The 15,677-nt window shown below is 45.9% G+C and overlaps 1 protein-coding gene across 1 annotated transcript in view; it reads right to left on the bottom strand.

Moving 5' to 3' along the window:
• LOC115162034 (spectrin beta chain, erythrocytic-like) overlaps positions 1 to 15,677 on the bottom strand; it is a 78,129-nt gene that overhangs the window by 13,358 nt on the left and 49,094 nt on the right. Inside the window, 16 exon segments of the mRNA XM_029712952.1 lie at positions 74 to 270; positions 868 to 952; positions 1,212 to 1,350; positions 2,619 to 2,863; positions 4,983 to 5,133; positions 5,372 to 5,595; positions 6,236 to 6,440; positions 6,919 to 7,049; positions 7,401 to 7,568; positions 8,031 to 8,243; positions 8,473 to 8,706; positions 9,527 to 9,790; positions 10,429 to 10,575; positions 10,949 to 11,039; positions 12,083 to 12,285; positions 15,273 to 15,479. Of these exon segments, the coding sequence (XP_029568812.1) occupies positions 74 to 270; positions 868 to 952; positions 1,212 to 1,350; positions 2,619 to 2,863; positions 4,983 to 5,133; positions 5,372 to 5,595; positions 6,236 to 6,440; positions 6,919 to 7,049; positions 7,401 to 7,568; positions 8,031 to 8,243; positions 8,473 to 8,706; positions 9,527 to 9,790; positions 10,429 to 10,575; positions 10,949 to 11,039; positions 12,083 to 12,285; positions 15,273 to 15,479 (2,904 nt within the window).

Raw genomic sequence — 15,677 nt, 5'->3', positions numbered from 1 at the left:
CAAAAGAGGACGAAGCTTTACACAGATCACAGACACACATACACGCACACGCACAATCCTTTCCACGACATACTGTAGTAAGTCTCTCCAGGGCTGAGAAGCGTTCCTCCCAGGTGGCGGTGGACTTCTCAAAGGCTTCGTGTCTCTTCAGTAGTTTCTCCACCTCGTTTACAGTCTGTCCCAAGTCCTTACTGGCCACGTACGGCTCCTGAGCCACTAGCCATGCCTCCGCCACTGAGGCGTCCCGCGCAAACTGGCACACCTCCAACACTTGGGCACAAGACAAGACAAATGTGTAAGTCTGGTGTTTCTGTGTTGACACTGATCTATAGACTCCAGTATGAGGAAGGAAGGAAAAAGGGAATGTACAGCAGTTGTCATTGTGGTTGTTGTCGTCATTGTTGCTGTCATTGTGGTTGTTGTTGTCGTTGTGGTTGTTGTCATTGTGGTTGTCATTGTGGCTGTCATTGTTGCTGTCATTGTTGCTGTCATTGTTGTGGTTGTGGTTGTCATTGTGGTTGTGATTGTTGTCATTCTGGTTGTTGTGGTTGTTGTTGTTGTGGTTGTTGTTGTTGTGGTTGTTGTTGTTGTGGTTGTTGTTGTTGTTGTGATTGTGGTTGTTGTAGTTGTGGTTGTTGTTGTTGTGGTTGTTGTTGTTGTGGTTGTTGTTGTTGTTGTGGTTGTGGTTGTTGTTGTGATTGTTGTCATTCTGGTTGTTGTTGTTGTCATTATGGTTGTTGTTGTGATTGTTGTCATTCTGGTTGTTGTTGTTGTCATTGTGGTTGTCGTCTTTGTGGTTGTTGTTGTCGTTGTGGTTGTTGTTGTCATTGTGGTTGTTGTTGTCATTGTGGTTGTTGTTGTACTCACAGAGCCTGAGCCAGTCCCATCGGTCGTCCCACTTGGTCATCATCTCCTTCTTCTTCTCCATCAGCTGGATCAGTTTCTCCTTGATCTGAGGGAGAATGAGGATGACAGCAACAGGGATGGTCAATTGAATTCAGTGTTTAAATGAGGTAGTCACAAGATATAGAAAAAGCCACATTCTGTATCTGAAATAATTTCAATGTGGCCCCAGGCTCTTTCCCAATTCATCTTCCCTTGATTCCTTGCATACTCTCTCCTCAAAACATATTGAAGGAGAAGGTCTGAGGGAAGGCAAAGGCAAGGAGATAGGATGCAAAGAATTGATATAAAGCCCTGGTGTTCCTCACCTCAGCAGAGTATTTGTGTTTGCGTGCCAGCAGAGCCTTGCCGTGCGCCACACAGTCAGAGAACTTTGGTCCACGCTGGTCCATCTCAGACCTGATCCCCTGGTGGTACTTCATCAGCAGCTCTACTGATGACACATCCCTGAGGAGAGATAGGTAGAAACAACCTGTTATCATCTAACTTTATCTCTCCATCCTCTCCACCTCTACATCCTCGATCTCTCCACCTCTACATCCTCGATCTCTCCACCTCTACATCCTCGATCTCTCCACCTCTACATCCTCGATCTCTCCACCTCTCCAGCCTCTTTCTCTCCAGTCTCTTTCTCTCTCCAGCCTCTTTCTCTCTCCAGCCTCTTTCTCTCTCCAGCCTCTTTCTCTCTCTTGCCTCTTTCTCTCTCTTGCCTCTTTCTCTCTCTTGCCTCTTTCTCTCTCTTGCCTCTATCTCTCCACCCTCTATCTCTCCACCCTCTATCTCTCCATCATCTCTCTTCATCCTATATGTCTTTATCCTCTAACTCTATCTCTCCATCCTCCATCACTCTATCCTCTATCTCTCCTTCCTTTATCTCTCCTTCTTACTGTATATATCTTTCTCCATCCTCTATCTCTCTCTACTCTATCCTCTATCTCTCTATGTATCCATCCTCCATCTCTCCATCGTCTATCACTCCATCGTCGATCACTCCATTGTCAATCACTCCATTGTCTATCTCTCTATCCTCTATCTCTCCATCTCTATCTCTCTATCCTCTATCTCTCCACCCTCTATCTCTCATCCTCTATCACTCCAGCCTCTATGTCTCCATCCTCTCCCGCCTCTCTCTCCATCCTATATATCTTTATCTTTATACACCCTCCATCTCTCCATCCTATAAACCTCTAACTCTCTACTTTCTCTCCCTATCTCTTCATCCTCTATCTTTCTCTGCTCTATCTCCCCATCCTCTATCTATCTCTCTATCCTCTATCTCTCCATCCTTTATTTCTTCATCCTCTATCTCTCTGTACTCTCTCTCTCTTCATCCTCCATCTTTCCATCCTCTATCTCTCTGTCCTCTATCGCTCTATCCTCTATCTCTTTATCTCTCCATCCTGTCACCCAATAGCAGCTCTACTGATGGCATGTCCCTGGGGAGAGATAGAGCGATAAAGTTAGATGATAACCTTTCTATCTCTCCATCCCCTCACCCCTCCATATTGCCTGTCCACTCTCCTCCGTTTCCTGGTGTGTAGTCATGAAGATGCTTTTCTATGCATATATTCAGTACGAGTGGGAATTAAACCCACAACTCTGGTGTTGCCAACACCTGGCTCCAACGAAGACATGGGACCCCCTTTCCTCTCCCCGGAGTCTTGCGTGCACTAGCTAGCTAGAATTTATGTCAACAGTCCGTCACAAGAGATTACCGTGGTTTCTCCTGTGTCTCTATTTGCTGTATGGTGCTCTCCATCCAGGCCATCAGGTCTCGGACCATGGTGAAGAAGCGGAACTTGTCAGCTGTCTCCTCCAGGCGTTTCCTGCGGCCGTCACAGGCATCCAGTAGAGCCTTCCAGGCCTCCACCACCTCCTTCTCCTGGGCCTGGATCTCTGTAGCCTTGTCCCCAGCATACTGGGCATGCAGACAGGCCGCTGTCTCCTGGAACTGCTGCACCTGGTGGGGGAGGAGGAGGGAGGTGGTTTTTCTAGATCTAAAAAAAATGTATACTGTTATACTATGATGGTGACTGAGAAAGAAACCTGAATGTAGAAGACTTTCATGCCCTCTAAGTTAGATGCTGTTCTTTTCTTTATGGCTCTTTGAGCCGGATTTGAACAACTCCAATCACAACTGGGGTTCAGTGATGTTACAATGTGTTGCTACAGGGAGACCTGCATAGCATACACAAACAAATACTGTCTTTAGCCCCACAGATATATTAGTAGACTGTATTAGTGATTTAAATACTTGGACGGTTCACAACTTCCTCCAGCTAAATCAATACAAGACTGAGGTACGTATTGTTGGAGCCAAAGCACAGAGAGAATCTGTCCACCCATTTTAATTCACGGGCAATTAAGATAAAACTCTTGGTAAAAAACCTAGGTGTTATTTTAGATTCTGAACTCAATTTCGAATCACACATTAGGAATGTGACCAAAATAGCTTTTTACCACCTGAAGAACATTGCCACGGTGCAGCCATTTCTCTCTTAGGCTGATACAGAGAGACTCATCCATGATTTTATGACAAGCAGGCTTGACTACTGTAATGCTCTCCTGTCTGGTCTACCCAAGAGAGCCATTGGTCAACTGCAAAACATACAGAATGCTGCAGCACAGGTACTGACCAAGACCAGACGGAGAGCACACATTACATCGGTGTTACGGTCTCTGCACTGAGTGCCTGTGAGTTTGATAATTATTTTTAAGATTCTTCTATTGGTTTTTAAATCAATCCATGATTGTGCACCCCAATACATGTCAGACATGCTTTTAAGTTATGTACCCAGTAGGTCCCTCAGGTCCTCTGGCACTGGCCTTTTAACTATCCCAAAGTCTAGGACCAAGAGGCATGGAGAGGCAGCCTTTAGTTATTATACCCCCGGCCTCTGGAATAACCTGCCAGAGAACCTGAGGGGGACCAAGAGGCATGGAGAGACAGCCTTTAGTTATTATACCCCCGGCCTCTGGAATAACCTGCCAGAGAACCTGAGGGGGACCAAGAGGCATGGAGAGGCAGCCTTGAGTTATTATACCCCCAGCCTCTGGAATAGTCTGCCAGAGAACCTGAGGGGGACCAAGTGGCATGGAGAGACAGCCTTTAGTTATTATACCCCCGGCCTCTGGAATAACCTGCCAGAGAACCTGAGGGGGGGTGAAACTGTTGACATATTTAAAACAGATCTTAAAACACCTTTTTAGCTTTGTTTTACCTCAGGGTGCTTTTTAGTCTTTTAGTTTTTATTGTTGCTGTTTTGTTTTTCATCCTCTTATGTTTGTTGTGTAGTAAATATTTCAGTTTTTATTTTCATGAGTTTTTTCCTGATGCACATTGCGTTGCATTTCATGTCTGAAATGTGCTGTACACATTTTTTATTTTATTTTATTTTATTTCACCTTTATTTAACCAGGTAGGCAAGTTGAGAACAAGTTCTCATTTACAATTGCGACCTGGCCAAGATAAAGCAAAGCAGTTCGACAACATACAACAACACAGAGTTACACATGGAGTAAAACAAACATACAGTCAATAATACAGTAGAAAAATAAGTCTATATACAAAGTGAGCAAATGAGGTGAGATAAGGGAGGTAAAGGCAAAAAAGTCCATGGTGGCAAAGTAAATACAATATAGCAAGTAAAACACTGGAATGGTAGATTTGTAGTAGAAGAAAGTGCAAAGTAGAAATAGAGATAATGGGGTGCAAAGGAGCAAAAATAAAATAAATAAAATAAATAAATACAGTAGGGGAAGAGGTAGTTGTTTGGGCTAAATTATAGATGGGCAATGTACAGGTGCAGTGATCTGTGAGCTGCTCTGACAGCTGGTGCTTAAAGCTAGTGAGGGAGATAAGTGTTTCCAGTTTCAGAGATTTTTGTAGTTCGTTCCAGTCATTGGCAGCAGAGAAATAAATAAAGCTTGATATGATTACTCACCATGACATAACTTGAACATGGCTGTACACTAGAGCCATCTCTAGTCAGCATAATATCTTAGTCTTAATGCTGCCTCTCCTGTAGACCTCGCAGCCAAACTCCAGGCCAAACAGGCAGTAGGGGGTTAAGGTGTACCTGTTTTCCCAGGGCGCTGATGTCCCTCTCGAAGGCGGCGTGCATGCGGTGGAAGGTATCTGCCTTGGTGAAGTCTTCTCCCAGGTCAGCAGGAATCTCATTTAGTTTCTCCTGGATTTGAGACACCAGCTCCTTCCCATCATCGAAGTACCTGAGAACCACCAGGACATTCTGTTACAGCTCACCCATCAGACCACACTGTGGTGTACAAATATAATCTACTTTCATCTGTCAGAAGTCAGATCTCAAACATCTATGAAATGTCTAAAAGTTTTTATGTGTTTGTCTTGTTTTGGAGCCTAAACAGCCAAAAACAGTTAGTGGCATTGATGAACCATTTGCCATCATTTGTGTGCAGACTGACTTGAGCAGGTTGTGTGCAGACTGACTTGAGCAGGTCGTGGGAGGCCTGTAGGAGCTGAGCTCGGGTGTCTATGAGTTCCAGCAGGTCAGCCCAGCTCTCGTTGACGCTGTCTCTCCAATCAGCCATGGCAGCAGCCTCCGTGTGGCCCGCCTTGATCAGCTCATCGATCGTCTGGTTCACATAGTCCACCCGCTCCTGTCCCACCATCCCTGTCTCCCGGGAAAAGTCACGGAACTTGTCCCTCAGGATCTTGACGTTTTTTATTTGGAGAAGGAAATGGAAAATAAAATCATCTTAAAAATGTGAAGATAATAAAGCAATTATAAGAGCGTGGATATACTTCAGAGGAATACAGAACATTACAGAGAGAACAAATACAAGGTGGGACTTCATGCTTGGACCATTCTCTATCCCTTCAGCTACCTAGAACTTTACATTTATTTGATAGTTTTCCCCCAGCTTCAGTACCCCTGGGAAGCTCATTGAAGCCCTCCGGAGGTCCTGGGTTGATAATCCCTGGCCTCTGTATTCACTGTGTGTATTCCCTTCTCACTGTAACATGATCCAGGTCCTGTCCCATCTCCTGTGAGGACGCCACCACATCCTCTCCCTCCCTTCCATCCATCCCTCCCTCCCTCCCATCCTCTCCCTCCCTTCCATCCCTCCATCCTCACTGTAACATGGTCCAGGTCCTGTCCCATCTCCTGTGAGGATGCCACTACATCCCTCCCTCCCATCCTCTCCCTCCCTTCTCACTGTAACATGATCCAGGTCCTGTCTCATCTCCTGTGAGGACGCCACCACATCCTCTCCCTCCCTCCCTTCCATCCTTCCATCCCTCCCTCCCTCCCATCCTCTCCCTCCCATCCTCCCATCCCTCCCTCCTCACTGTAACATGGTCCAGGTCCTGTCCCATCTCCTGTGAGGATGCCACTACGTCCCTCTCAGCGATCCAGTGCTCCAGATCCTCCACCTCTCGGCTCAGCAGGAAGTGATGATAGACATGGTCCAGCTTCCTCCTGCGCTCCTCGGCCAAGTCCTTCAGACCAGCATACTGCTTATCCACCTGGCCCTGACGACGGATGATAGATTCACTATGGGGAGAAAGGGAGAGAGAGAGAGAGAGGGAAAAAGAGAATGAGAGAATGAGAGACAGTGAGGGAGAGGAGGAGAGAGAGAAGAGAAGAGAAAGATAGATAATTGAATTGAGAGAGAGATAATTGATTTGAATTGAGAGAGAGATAATTGAATTGAGAGAGAGAGAGAGAGATCAGGATCGAGAGAGGAGAAAGAGAGAGTGACTTACAAGATGAGACATGTCATCATCATGCATCCTGGCTTTACTGTTTCATAGCTGTCTGATCTTTGTATGGTTAGAGACACAATCATAACCACACCCCTTCCTCTCTCAAATATACTGTTACGTAGTGAGGAACAAGAGACCAATTCTAAAAATGGATGAATACATTTATGCAACATAGTCTTGAATACTCTGAGGTCTACGGAGAAGGTAGTGACAGCTACACTGTAGTACACAAGGTAAGATGACCCTGGTGTCTGGGTTCCACTCACCCATTAGGGTGGTCTTCATTCAGCATCTTCTGAGCACGGTCAGACAGCTTCTGGATGGAGTCTGAGTAGTCATCTACAGCCTGCTTCACTATCAGGTGACGCTTCAACATCAACATGGCACTCTGCTCATCCTGGTGAATGGTGGAGAACAAATTAACACTTTAAAGTCACAACCTGTCATTTGTTTCTCAGCCAAACAGCATCCCCACCACTTGGTTTGCTATAAAGGGAAATAAAACAGCTCTCAAGTTAATCAATGGAACTACCTGATAGTTCTAAACATCTTTTGTGAATAGTTCCTTGGCCATGTCAGCAATCATGTAGAGTTCCTGCTGTCCAATCCAGGCCTCTGCCTCCTCTCCTCCTCCCTCCCCTCACCTCCTTTCCCCTCACCTCCTCTCTCCTCACTTCCTCTCTCCTCTCTTCCCCTCCTGCCTCTCCTCCCCTCTCCTCCCCTCTTTCCTCTCCCCTTCCGTCCTGACCTTGGCCTTGTCATCAGCAATCATGTAGAGTTCCTGCTCTCCTATCCAGGCTTCTGCCTCGTCAGCATCGTTGTAATACTGCTGGGCCCGGTTAGATCCATTCAGCCGGTCTCTCCTCTTAGCCATCTCCTCCTGTAGCCTGGCCCACACCTCCTTCAGCTCCTTCACCTGGAATCAAAGCAATACACAGGTTTTCTATAGCCCTTTACACAGATGCTTTACAATATACAACACAAAGAAAACACACAGCCTTAAAAACAAATCCATAACCAGGGTTGAAGAAAATAGGAAAGAGAGAGATTGTGTGTGTGTTTGTGTGTGTGTGTGTGTGTGTGTGTGTGTGTGTGTGTGTGTGTGTGTGTGTGTGTGTGTGTGTGTGTGTGTGTGTGTGTGTGTGTGTGTGTGTGTGTGTGTGTGTGTGTGTGTGTGTGTGTGTGTGTGTGTGTGTGTGTCAGTGGAGGCTGCTAAGGAGAGGACGGTTCATATTAATGGCTGGAATGGAGTCAATGGAATGTTATCAAGCACATGGAAACCACGTTTGATGTGTTTGATACCATTTCGTTGACTCCCTTCCAGCTATTATTATGAGCTGTTCTCCCCTCAGCAGCCTCCACTGGTGTGTGTGCACACCTGCTCTCCAATACGCTCTGCCTCCGGCCCGCCCTCCTCTGTAGCGGCTGATGCCATCCTCCGGCCACGCTCCAACACCTCATTCACCCGCGGCTGGTGGCCCTTCATCTCCCTCTGTAATGTCTGGTTCTTCTTCAAAAGCAATTGGACCGTCTGGAGGTTGCTGCCATGTTCATCTGACATCGCAAGGGGCAACCTCTCCTCTACCCAGAGCTACGATACACCGAGAGAGAGAGAGAGAGAGAGAGAGAGAGAGAGAGAGAGAGAGAGAGAGAGAGAGAGAGAGAGAGAGAGAGAGAGAGAGAGAGAGAGAGAGAGAGAGAGCAGTGAAGGATAACACAGTGTTCATGTCAGCATTTCTCTGAGAAAGTATTCTGACAGGTTTCAGATAGTAAAAACAATGCTATAACGGGGTTGACAATAAGCTGAAAGGCATTCTCACAATCTCATCAGCCAGGTCCCTGTAGAACTGATGCACGGCCTTTGCTGCCTCCAGCTTGCCCCTGCGCTGGGCCAGGGGGGTAAGGAGCTGCTGGAAGTCCCTCTGGATGGCCTGCTGCTCAGCTTCCAGCTCTGGCTGGTCCTCCCTGCTCCCGGCTGGGCCACCATGCTTCTGGACAGCCTCCTGGAGGTCCTCCAGCTCCCTGGCCCGGTCACGCACATGGTTCTCTGTTTGCTGGGGGGGGGGGGGGGGGGGTGTTAGAGCGGCTAGACAGACATAGGGCACAACTTTGTTTTCTTAAAGGAGATCAGGGGATACCATTTTTGACAGACACACCCATCCACACAGACACACACCCCTTCACACAGACACACACCCATCCACACAGACACACACCCCTCCACACAGACACACCCATCCACACAGACACACACCCCTCCACACAGACACACCCCTCCACACAGACACACACCCCTCCACACACAGAGACACACCCCTCCACACACAGAGACACACCCCTCCACACACAGAGACACACCCCTCCACACACAGAGACACACCCCTCCACACACAGAGACACACCCCTCCACACACAGAGACACACCCCTCCACACACAGCCACACACCCCTCCACACACACAGACACACACCCATCCACACAGACACACACCCCTCCACACAGACACACACCCCTCCACACAGACACACACCCCTCCACACAGACACACACCCCTCCACACAGACACACACCCCTCCACACAGACACACACCCCTCCACACAGACACACACCCCTCCACACAGACACACACCCCTCCACACAGCCACACACCCCTCCACACAGCCACACACCCCTCCAGACAGACACACACCACCCCACACAGCCACACAGCCCTCCACACAGACACACACCCCTCCACAGACACACACCCCTCCACACAGACACACACCCCTCCACACAGACACACACCCCTCCACACAGACACACACCCCTCCACACAGCCACACATTCCTCCACACAGACACACACCCCTCCACACAGACACACACACATACCTGGTGCTTCTTGAGCAGGATGTTGGCGTTGGTGAGGTCCTTGACTTCGTCGTCTCCCTGTAGTTCCTTCTGCAGCTCAGCCAGCCACTTCTTCATGTCAGCCTGACTCTGGTCAAACAGCTCGGAGCGGTTAGCATCAAACAGCAGACAGGCCTTGTCCTCGGCAGTGGACTCCAGCTTGTCCCACAGCTCATGCAGCTTGGCCAGACGCACCGTCACGATTGGCTCGAAATCAGGTTTGGAGTCCATCAGCTCCTGACCCTCCTGTGTGGATGTTGATGACAACAAGGGGAGGTTAGGAAGGCCACATTCAGGAGAAACATTCTTACTTTTTATAGAATCCATCAGCTCCTGTGGATGACAAGCAGGGTACATGTATGATAAGGATTATGATGGGATACACTATATGATTACTGTGATAGACTAATGTCCAGGACATGCTACAGAAACAGGAGATTCTGCCCTGTGGGCCATTCTGGCTCTGAGTTTTTCATAGCCACTGTGCTTCTACATCTGCATTGCTTGCTGTTTGGTGTTTTAGGCTGGGTTTCTGTATAGCACTTTGTGACATTGGCTGATGTAAAAAAGGCTTTATAAATACATTTGATTGATTCTTACTTTTGACATTATTATTTTAATCAAGTAAACAGAAACCAGTTTGTCTAGATGCCTTTATGAAGAGCAAGGATGATGTTAGAAGGTAACATTCAGGGGACAACATTTTGACTTATTATAGCATGTGGCATATAGCAAGGATAAACAGTAACTGATACTATAGTGGAGAGAGTAGAGAACAGGCTCTGACTAGCTCAGTGAAGATATGTCACCTTACACACACACACACACACACACACACACACACACACACACACACACACACACACACACACACACACACACACCTGGTCTATCTTGTTGAGCCAGTCTTTGTTAGAGGCCAGCTCAGCAATGAAGGCCTGATGCTTCTTCCACTTGGTGTGAAGGTTCCTGTCCCCGTCGTACGACACGTCCTGAGCAGTCAACATCTTCTCATTTATCCACAGAGTCAGCTGGAGAGATAGAGACAAGGAGGGATGACGGGTGGAGGAGGAAGTGGGGGAGGAAGGGGGAAGATGGAGAGGGGGAGTGGAGGATGGAGAGAGAGAGTGGAGAGAGGAGAGGTGAAGAGAGGAGAGGTGGAGGATGGAGAGAGGGAGAGAGGGAGGTGGAGAGGGAGAGAGGAAGTGGAGAGAGGAGAGGTGAAGAGAGGAGAGGTGGAGGATGGAGAGAGGGAGAGAGGGAGGTGGAGAGAGGAGAGGTGGAGAGGGAGAGGATGGAGAGAGGGAGAGCAATACAGAGTCAGCACAGACAAGAACACTAGTAAGAAGTAGACAGGAACACATCTATCTATCGTGTCCCCAGAAAATGAATACAATAACTTACATCCTGAGTGTTTTGCAGGAAGTGTTGAAGATCACGGTTATCCTTGAGGATCCCTGTCACCTCGTTGGCTTTGCCTCGGTTCTTGTTGTACCTGCAGATCAAACACACAGAGGCACAACAGAATAACACATTACACTCACTCCCATATCCGCAAGGTTGTGTTCAGTAGGGCACACAACGGAAAGCATTATAAAAACATTTTGTAACAGAAAACGAAAATGAGCATCTCTCATTCCGGGTAGTCCCTTTCTGTTTCAGTCCATTTCCTTTCGTTTGGTGCCTAATGAACATGACCCAGGTCCCGACAACAGAGACCGATGGTGGGGTGTTTACCTTCCGAAGTAAAAAACACATGCAATCCCCTACTGAGCCTTTCCAATTACAGCTCCTGCTCTTTGAAGCAACCCAGTGAAGAGCACTCTCTCTGGGATCAATACCCATCATAGCAGGTGTCTGGTGCCCCCCTCCTGTCTCCCTTAGAGTGGAATCGGATCAGATGGTGATGGCGTACGTTAATGGGAGAAGAACATCCACTTTCTCTCTCACCCTCCACTGGAACAATGTAGTGATGTATTGCTGACCTAGCTGACTCAAAATGGCAGCCTAATAGCTTGCTGAACTACTCTATAGTATGTCTGCATCCCAAATGGCACCCTATTCCCTTTATAGTCCATTTACAGTATGTAGTAAGTAATGCACTATGTAGGGAATAGGGTGCCATTTGGGACACAACTTATGGTGTTTCATTCTCCTCAGAGTGGCAGGATACTAGCTAGCTGAACTACTCTATGTGGTTAACACTCACTACTGAGGGAACAGACCAAGCTGCTCCTGGAGAACAAGTAAAGGTCAATAGGTCAGGTAGTGTAATGTAGAGATTTTCTCCGTGGAAGTACAGACAGATAGAGGGTGACCCATTGTAAACCCATGACTGACACTCGAATTAAAAGAATAAAAGAGGGGGCTTTTTATATTCATGTATGGATAATATACTATGATGTTTTATTTGATTTATTTTCAACTGTCCTGTCTTTTCAAAGAAAACTGATGTATTTTGGAGGGTAATTTTGCTTCCCATTTTCGTTATTAAAGTAATTAAGCAAATATTATACCAGAAAAAGCACCAAGACTGACCTGTCATAGATGGAGTCCATCTTGTCTTGGACCCTGGGGGAGTAGAGGTTCCCGCTGTCCACCAATCTCTGTCCCCCCTCAAGCGTGCTGGCAAGCTTCTCCATGTTGGCGTCCATGGTGCAGACAAAGTCCTCGTGCTTCTTTAGGGCCTGCTCGGCTCCATCCAGGGTGTCGTGCTTGTCTGTGTGGGCCAAAGTGTACTCCTGCCACAGAGTGACAAACAATTAATTAATTAATCCATCAATCAATGAAATATCTGCTCCTTCCAGGGTGTCAGGCTTGTCAGGGTGTATTGCTGTAGCCATACAGTCACAAACAAATCAGTGTTTTAGTCACATTTTCTGCTGTACAGTTATCCATTTTCATTGGGTTTTTAACTCCATTTACATTCCATGTTTCAAGTTTTCACTTTATTTGCCATGTGCAGGGTTAGGTAGGTTACTTTCTAAATGTAATCCATTACAGTTACTAGTTACCTGTCCAAAATTCTAATCAGCAATGTAACTTTTGGATTACCTAACCTGAGGAATGTAATCTGATTACTTTTCCTTTAAGAGTGGTGCAGCGGTCTAAGGCACTGCATCTCAGTGCTAGAGGCGTCACTACAGACACCCTGGTCTGAGAATTGTAGTTCTTCTTTTGATTCTCTATCGAAACTACAGTGTCTGTGGGGTGACGTTGCACTTCCTAAGGCTTCCATTGGCTGTCAACAGCCTTCAGAAAGTGGTTTGAGCATTCCCCTGTCACTGGGCAGATAATAGGAGCTCAGTTTCTGAGTGGACTGCCTGGCAACAAAGGGATTGGATATGCGTGGTCACACGAGTGCGCCGTACCTTCTTTTTCTTCTTGAATGAATATGCTATTGTCCGGTTGGAATATTATCGCAATTTTACGTTAAAAATACCCTAAAGATTGATTTTAAACAGCGTTTGACATGCTTCTAAGTACAGTAATGGAACATTTTCACTTTTCGTCTCTGGTTCCTCGCTCGTGCATTATGCCTTTGGATAAGTGATCTGTACGCACGAACAAAACGGAGGTATTTGTACAAAAATATGGATTATTTCGAACAAAAACAACATTTCTAGTGGAAGTAGCAGTCCTGGGAGTGCATTCTGACGAAGATCGGCAAAGGTAAGAGAATATTTCTAATACTAATTCTGAGTTTAGGTTGCCTCAAACTTGGCGGGTGTCTGTATAGCTCGCTGTGATGGCTGAGCTATGTACTCAGAATATTGAAAAAATGTGCTTTCTCCGTAAAGCTATTTTAAAATCTGACACAGCGGTTGCATCCAGGAGTAGTCTATCTATAATTCTTTAAATAATTGTTATATATTTTGCCAACGTTTATGATGAGTATTTTTGTAAATTGATGTGCACATTCACCGGACATTTTGGTGGGAATACACGCGCCAATGTAAAATGCTGTTTTTGGATATAAATGTGAACTTTATCGAACAAAACATAAATGTATTGTGTAACATAATGTCCTAGGAGTGTCATCTGATGAAGATCGTCAAAGGTTAGTGCTTCATTTAGCTGTGTTTTGGGTTTTATTGACACGTCCTTGCTTGGAAAGTGGCTGTGTGATTATTTTTGTCTATGTACTCTCCTAACATAATCTAATGTTTTGCTTTCGCTGTAAAGCCTTTTTGAAATCGGACAATGTGGTTACATGAAGGAGAAGTGCGTCTTTAAAATGGTGTAAAATAGTTGTATGTTTGAGAAAGTTGAATTATGACATTTTGTTGTTTTTGAATTTGCCGCCCTGATATTTCACTGGCTGTGTCCCACAATTGATTGCAACTTGTAAAACAAGCGGGAAGAAAATTACAGACGGAGGCGCAACAATTACCAACTTTGTTCGACATTGGAAGCTGCACAAAGACCGGTAAGTCGTGGCTAATATAGCTGACAGCTATATATTGTATTACTTTGCTAGTGTATCAGGTAGGCTAACGTAATGTTACATCAATGAGCCTCCACACAGTCAGTCAGTGCGGGAACGTGATCATTGCACCCAGATTGAGCTACAACTGGCTAGGCAGTTGGTAGCCTAAATCCTGCCTGATGTTACTGCTGTTCCTTAAACCATTGACATACATTAGCCTACTGTAACCAGCCTTCATGGCTGAGCTAGCCTCCAACAAAGACTGTCTCAACAAGATAGACCAGGTGTGTGTGTGTGTGTGTGTGTGTGTGTGTGTGTGTGTGTGTGTGTGTGTGTGTGTGTGTGTGTGTGTGTGTGTGTGTGTGTGTGTGTGTGTGTGTGTGTGTGTGTGTGTGTGTGTGTGTGTGTGTGTGTGTGTGTGTGTGTGTGTGTTGGGCGATTGTGTACAAGCCTAAATCGCCCGAATGCGCCCCATAGCGATCCTTGATAGACGGTCACTATGGGGGGGGTTTATTTGGAAATAAATAAATATATAGACAGTTTAGGACTTGAGACTTGACTTGAGACTTGACTCAGACTTGCCTATCCTGACTTGGGACATGACTTGGGACATTGAGTGCTAAGACTTGAGACTTACTTGTGACTTGTATAACAATGACTTGGTCCCACCTCTGGCAGTTGCACAATTGGAAGACATAGCTTGGATTGTAGCCTATATAAGCCTTTGCCTGCTCTTTTCCCGCGATCCATCAAACACATTTGGTGTGTCATCATTTTGTTCTCTGACTTGTGGTCAGACTCACTCAGACGGAACAAACTTAAACTTGCGCCTTTTTCAATGCTGATTTGAATGTAATTTTTTCCGCAAACATCCTTTCTGAATTTAAAAGTAATTCTACAATTAATCTAGTTTTTCAAAAGTATCGGTAATCTGATTACAATATTTCTGCTGGTAACGTAACGGATTGCAGTTTTTTTGTAATCCATTACTCCCCAACTCTGGCCATATGTAATGAATACATAGAAAATCTTACTCACTCCAGCATTCACAGTAAAAAGCACATTACAAATTAAATACAAATACATTAGGGAAATGCTTATGGAAGGAAAAATTACAATATTTTTTATCTTCTTACCTGGTTGTTGTAAACCTTTAGTTAGGCAGGCAAATCACTGAGAACAAATGATTTTTTACAATAATGACTTGGTATCACAACATTGGTTAATCTTATCTAGTGGTTGAGGATGTTTGTAAACCTTTATTTAGCTAAGTAAGTCAATGAGAACAAGTTATCTTACCTGGTTGTTGAGGATGGTCTCCACCTGCTTGGTGTCCCTCATGAACAGCTGGAAGCCCAAGCCCTGGTCCAGGAAGCCCTTCCTGCTGTCCCACATCTTGTGGAGCTCGTCCCAGCCGCGGTCCAGACCCTTCAGCCTCTTGTCCAGCTCCTGGTACTGAGGGTCGTCCAGCTGGCCCTGGGTTACCGCCACACCCGTGTCCCTCACCTGAAATAAATTGGATTGACTTGAATTGGATTGAATTATGCTTGCTGTTCCACATCAAATACGTTTTTATAATATATGTCAATTTTCCTAACTGTTGTGAACCATACCTGCTGTTCTATCTATAACTCTTTTTTGGATAAGGCTAAATTGTAAATGTTCTTACAGAAGAAATATGAAATGCATATGCATAAGCATGGT

Source organism: Salmo trutta, chromosome 25, assembly GCF_901001165.1.
Source record: "Salmo trutta chromosome 25, fSalTru1.1, whole genome shotgun sequence".
Classification (NCBI taxonomy): domain Eukaryota; kingdom Metazoa; phylum Chordata; class Actinopteri; order Salmoniformes; family Salmonidae; genus Salmo; species Salmo trutta.
Note: the sequence above shows the minus strand (reverse complement) of the source record. Positions and strands in the feature narration are given on the sequence as shown.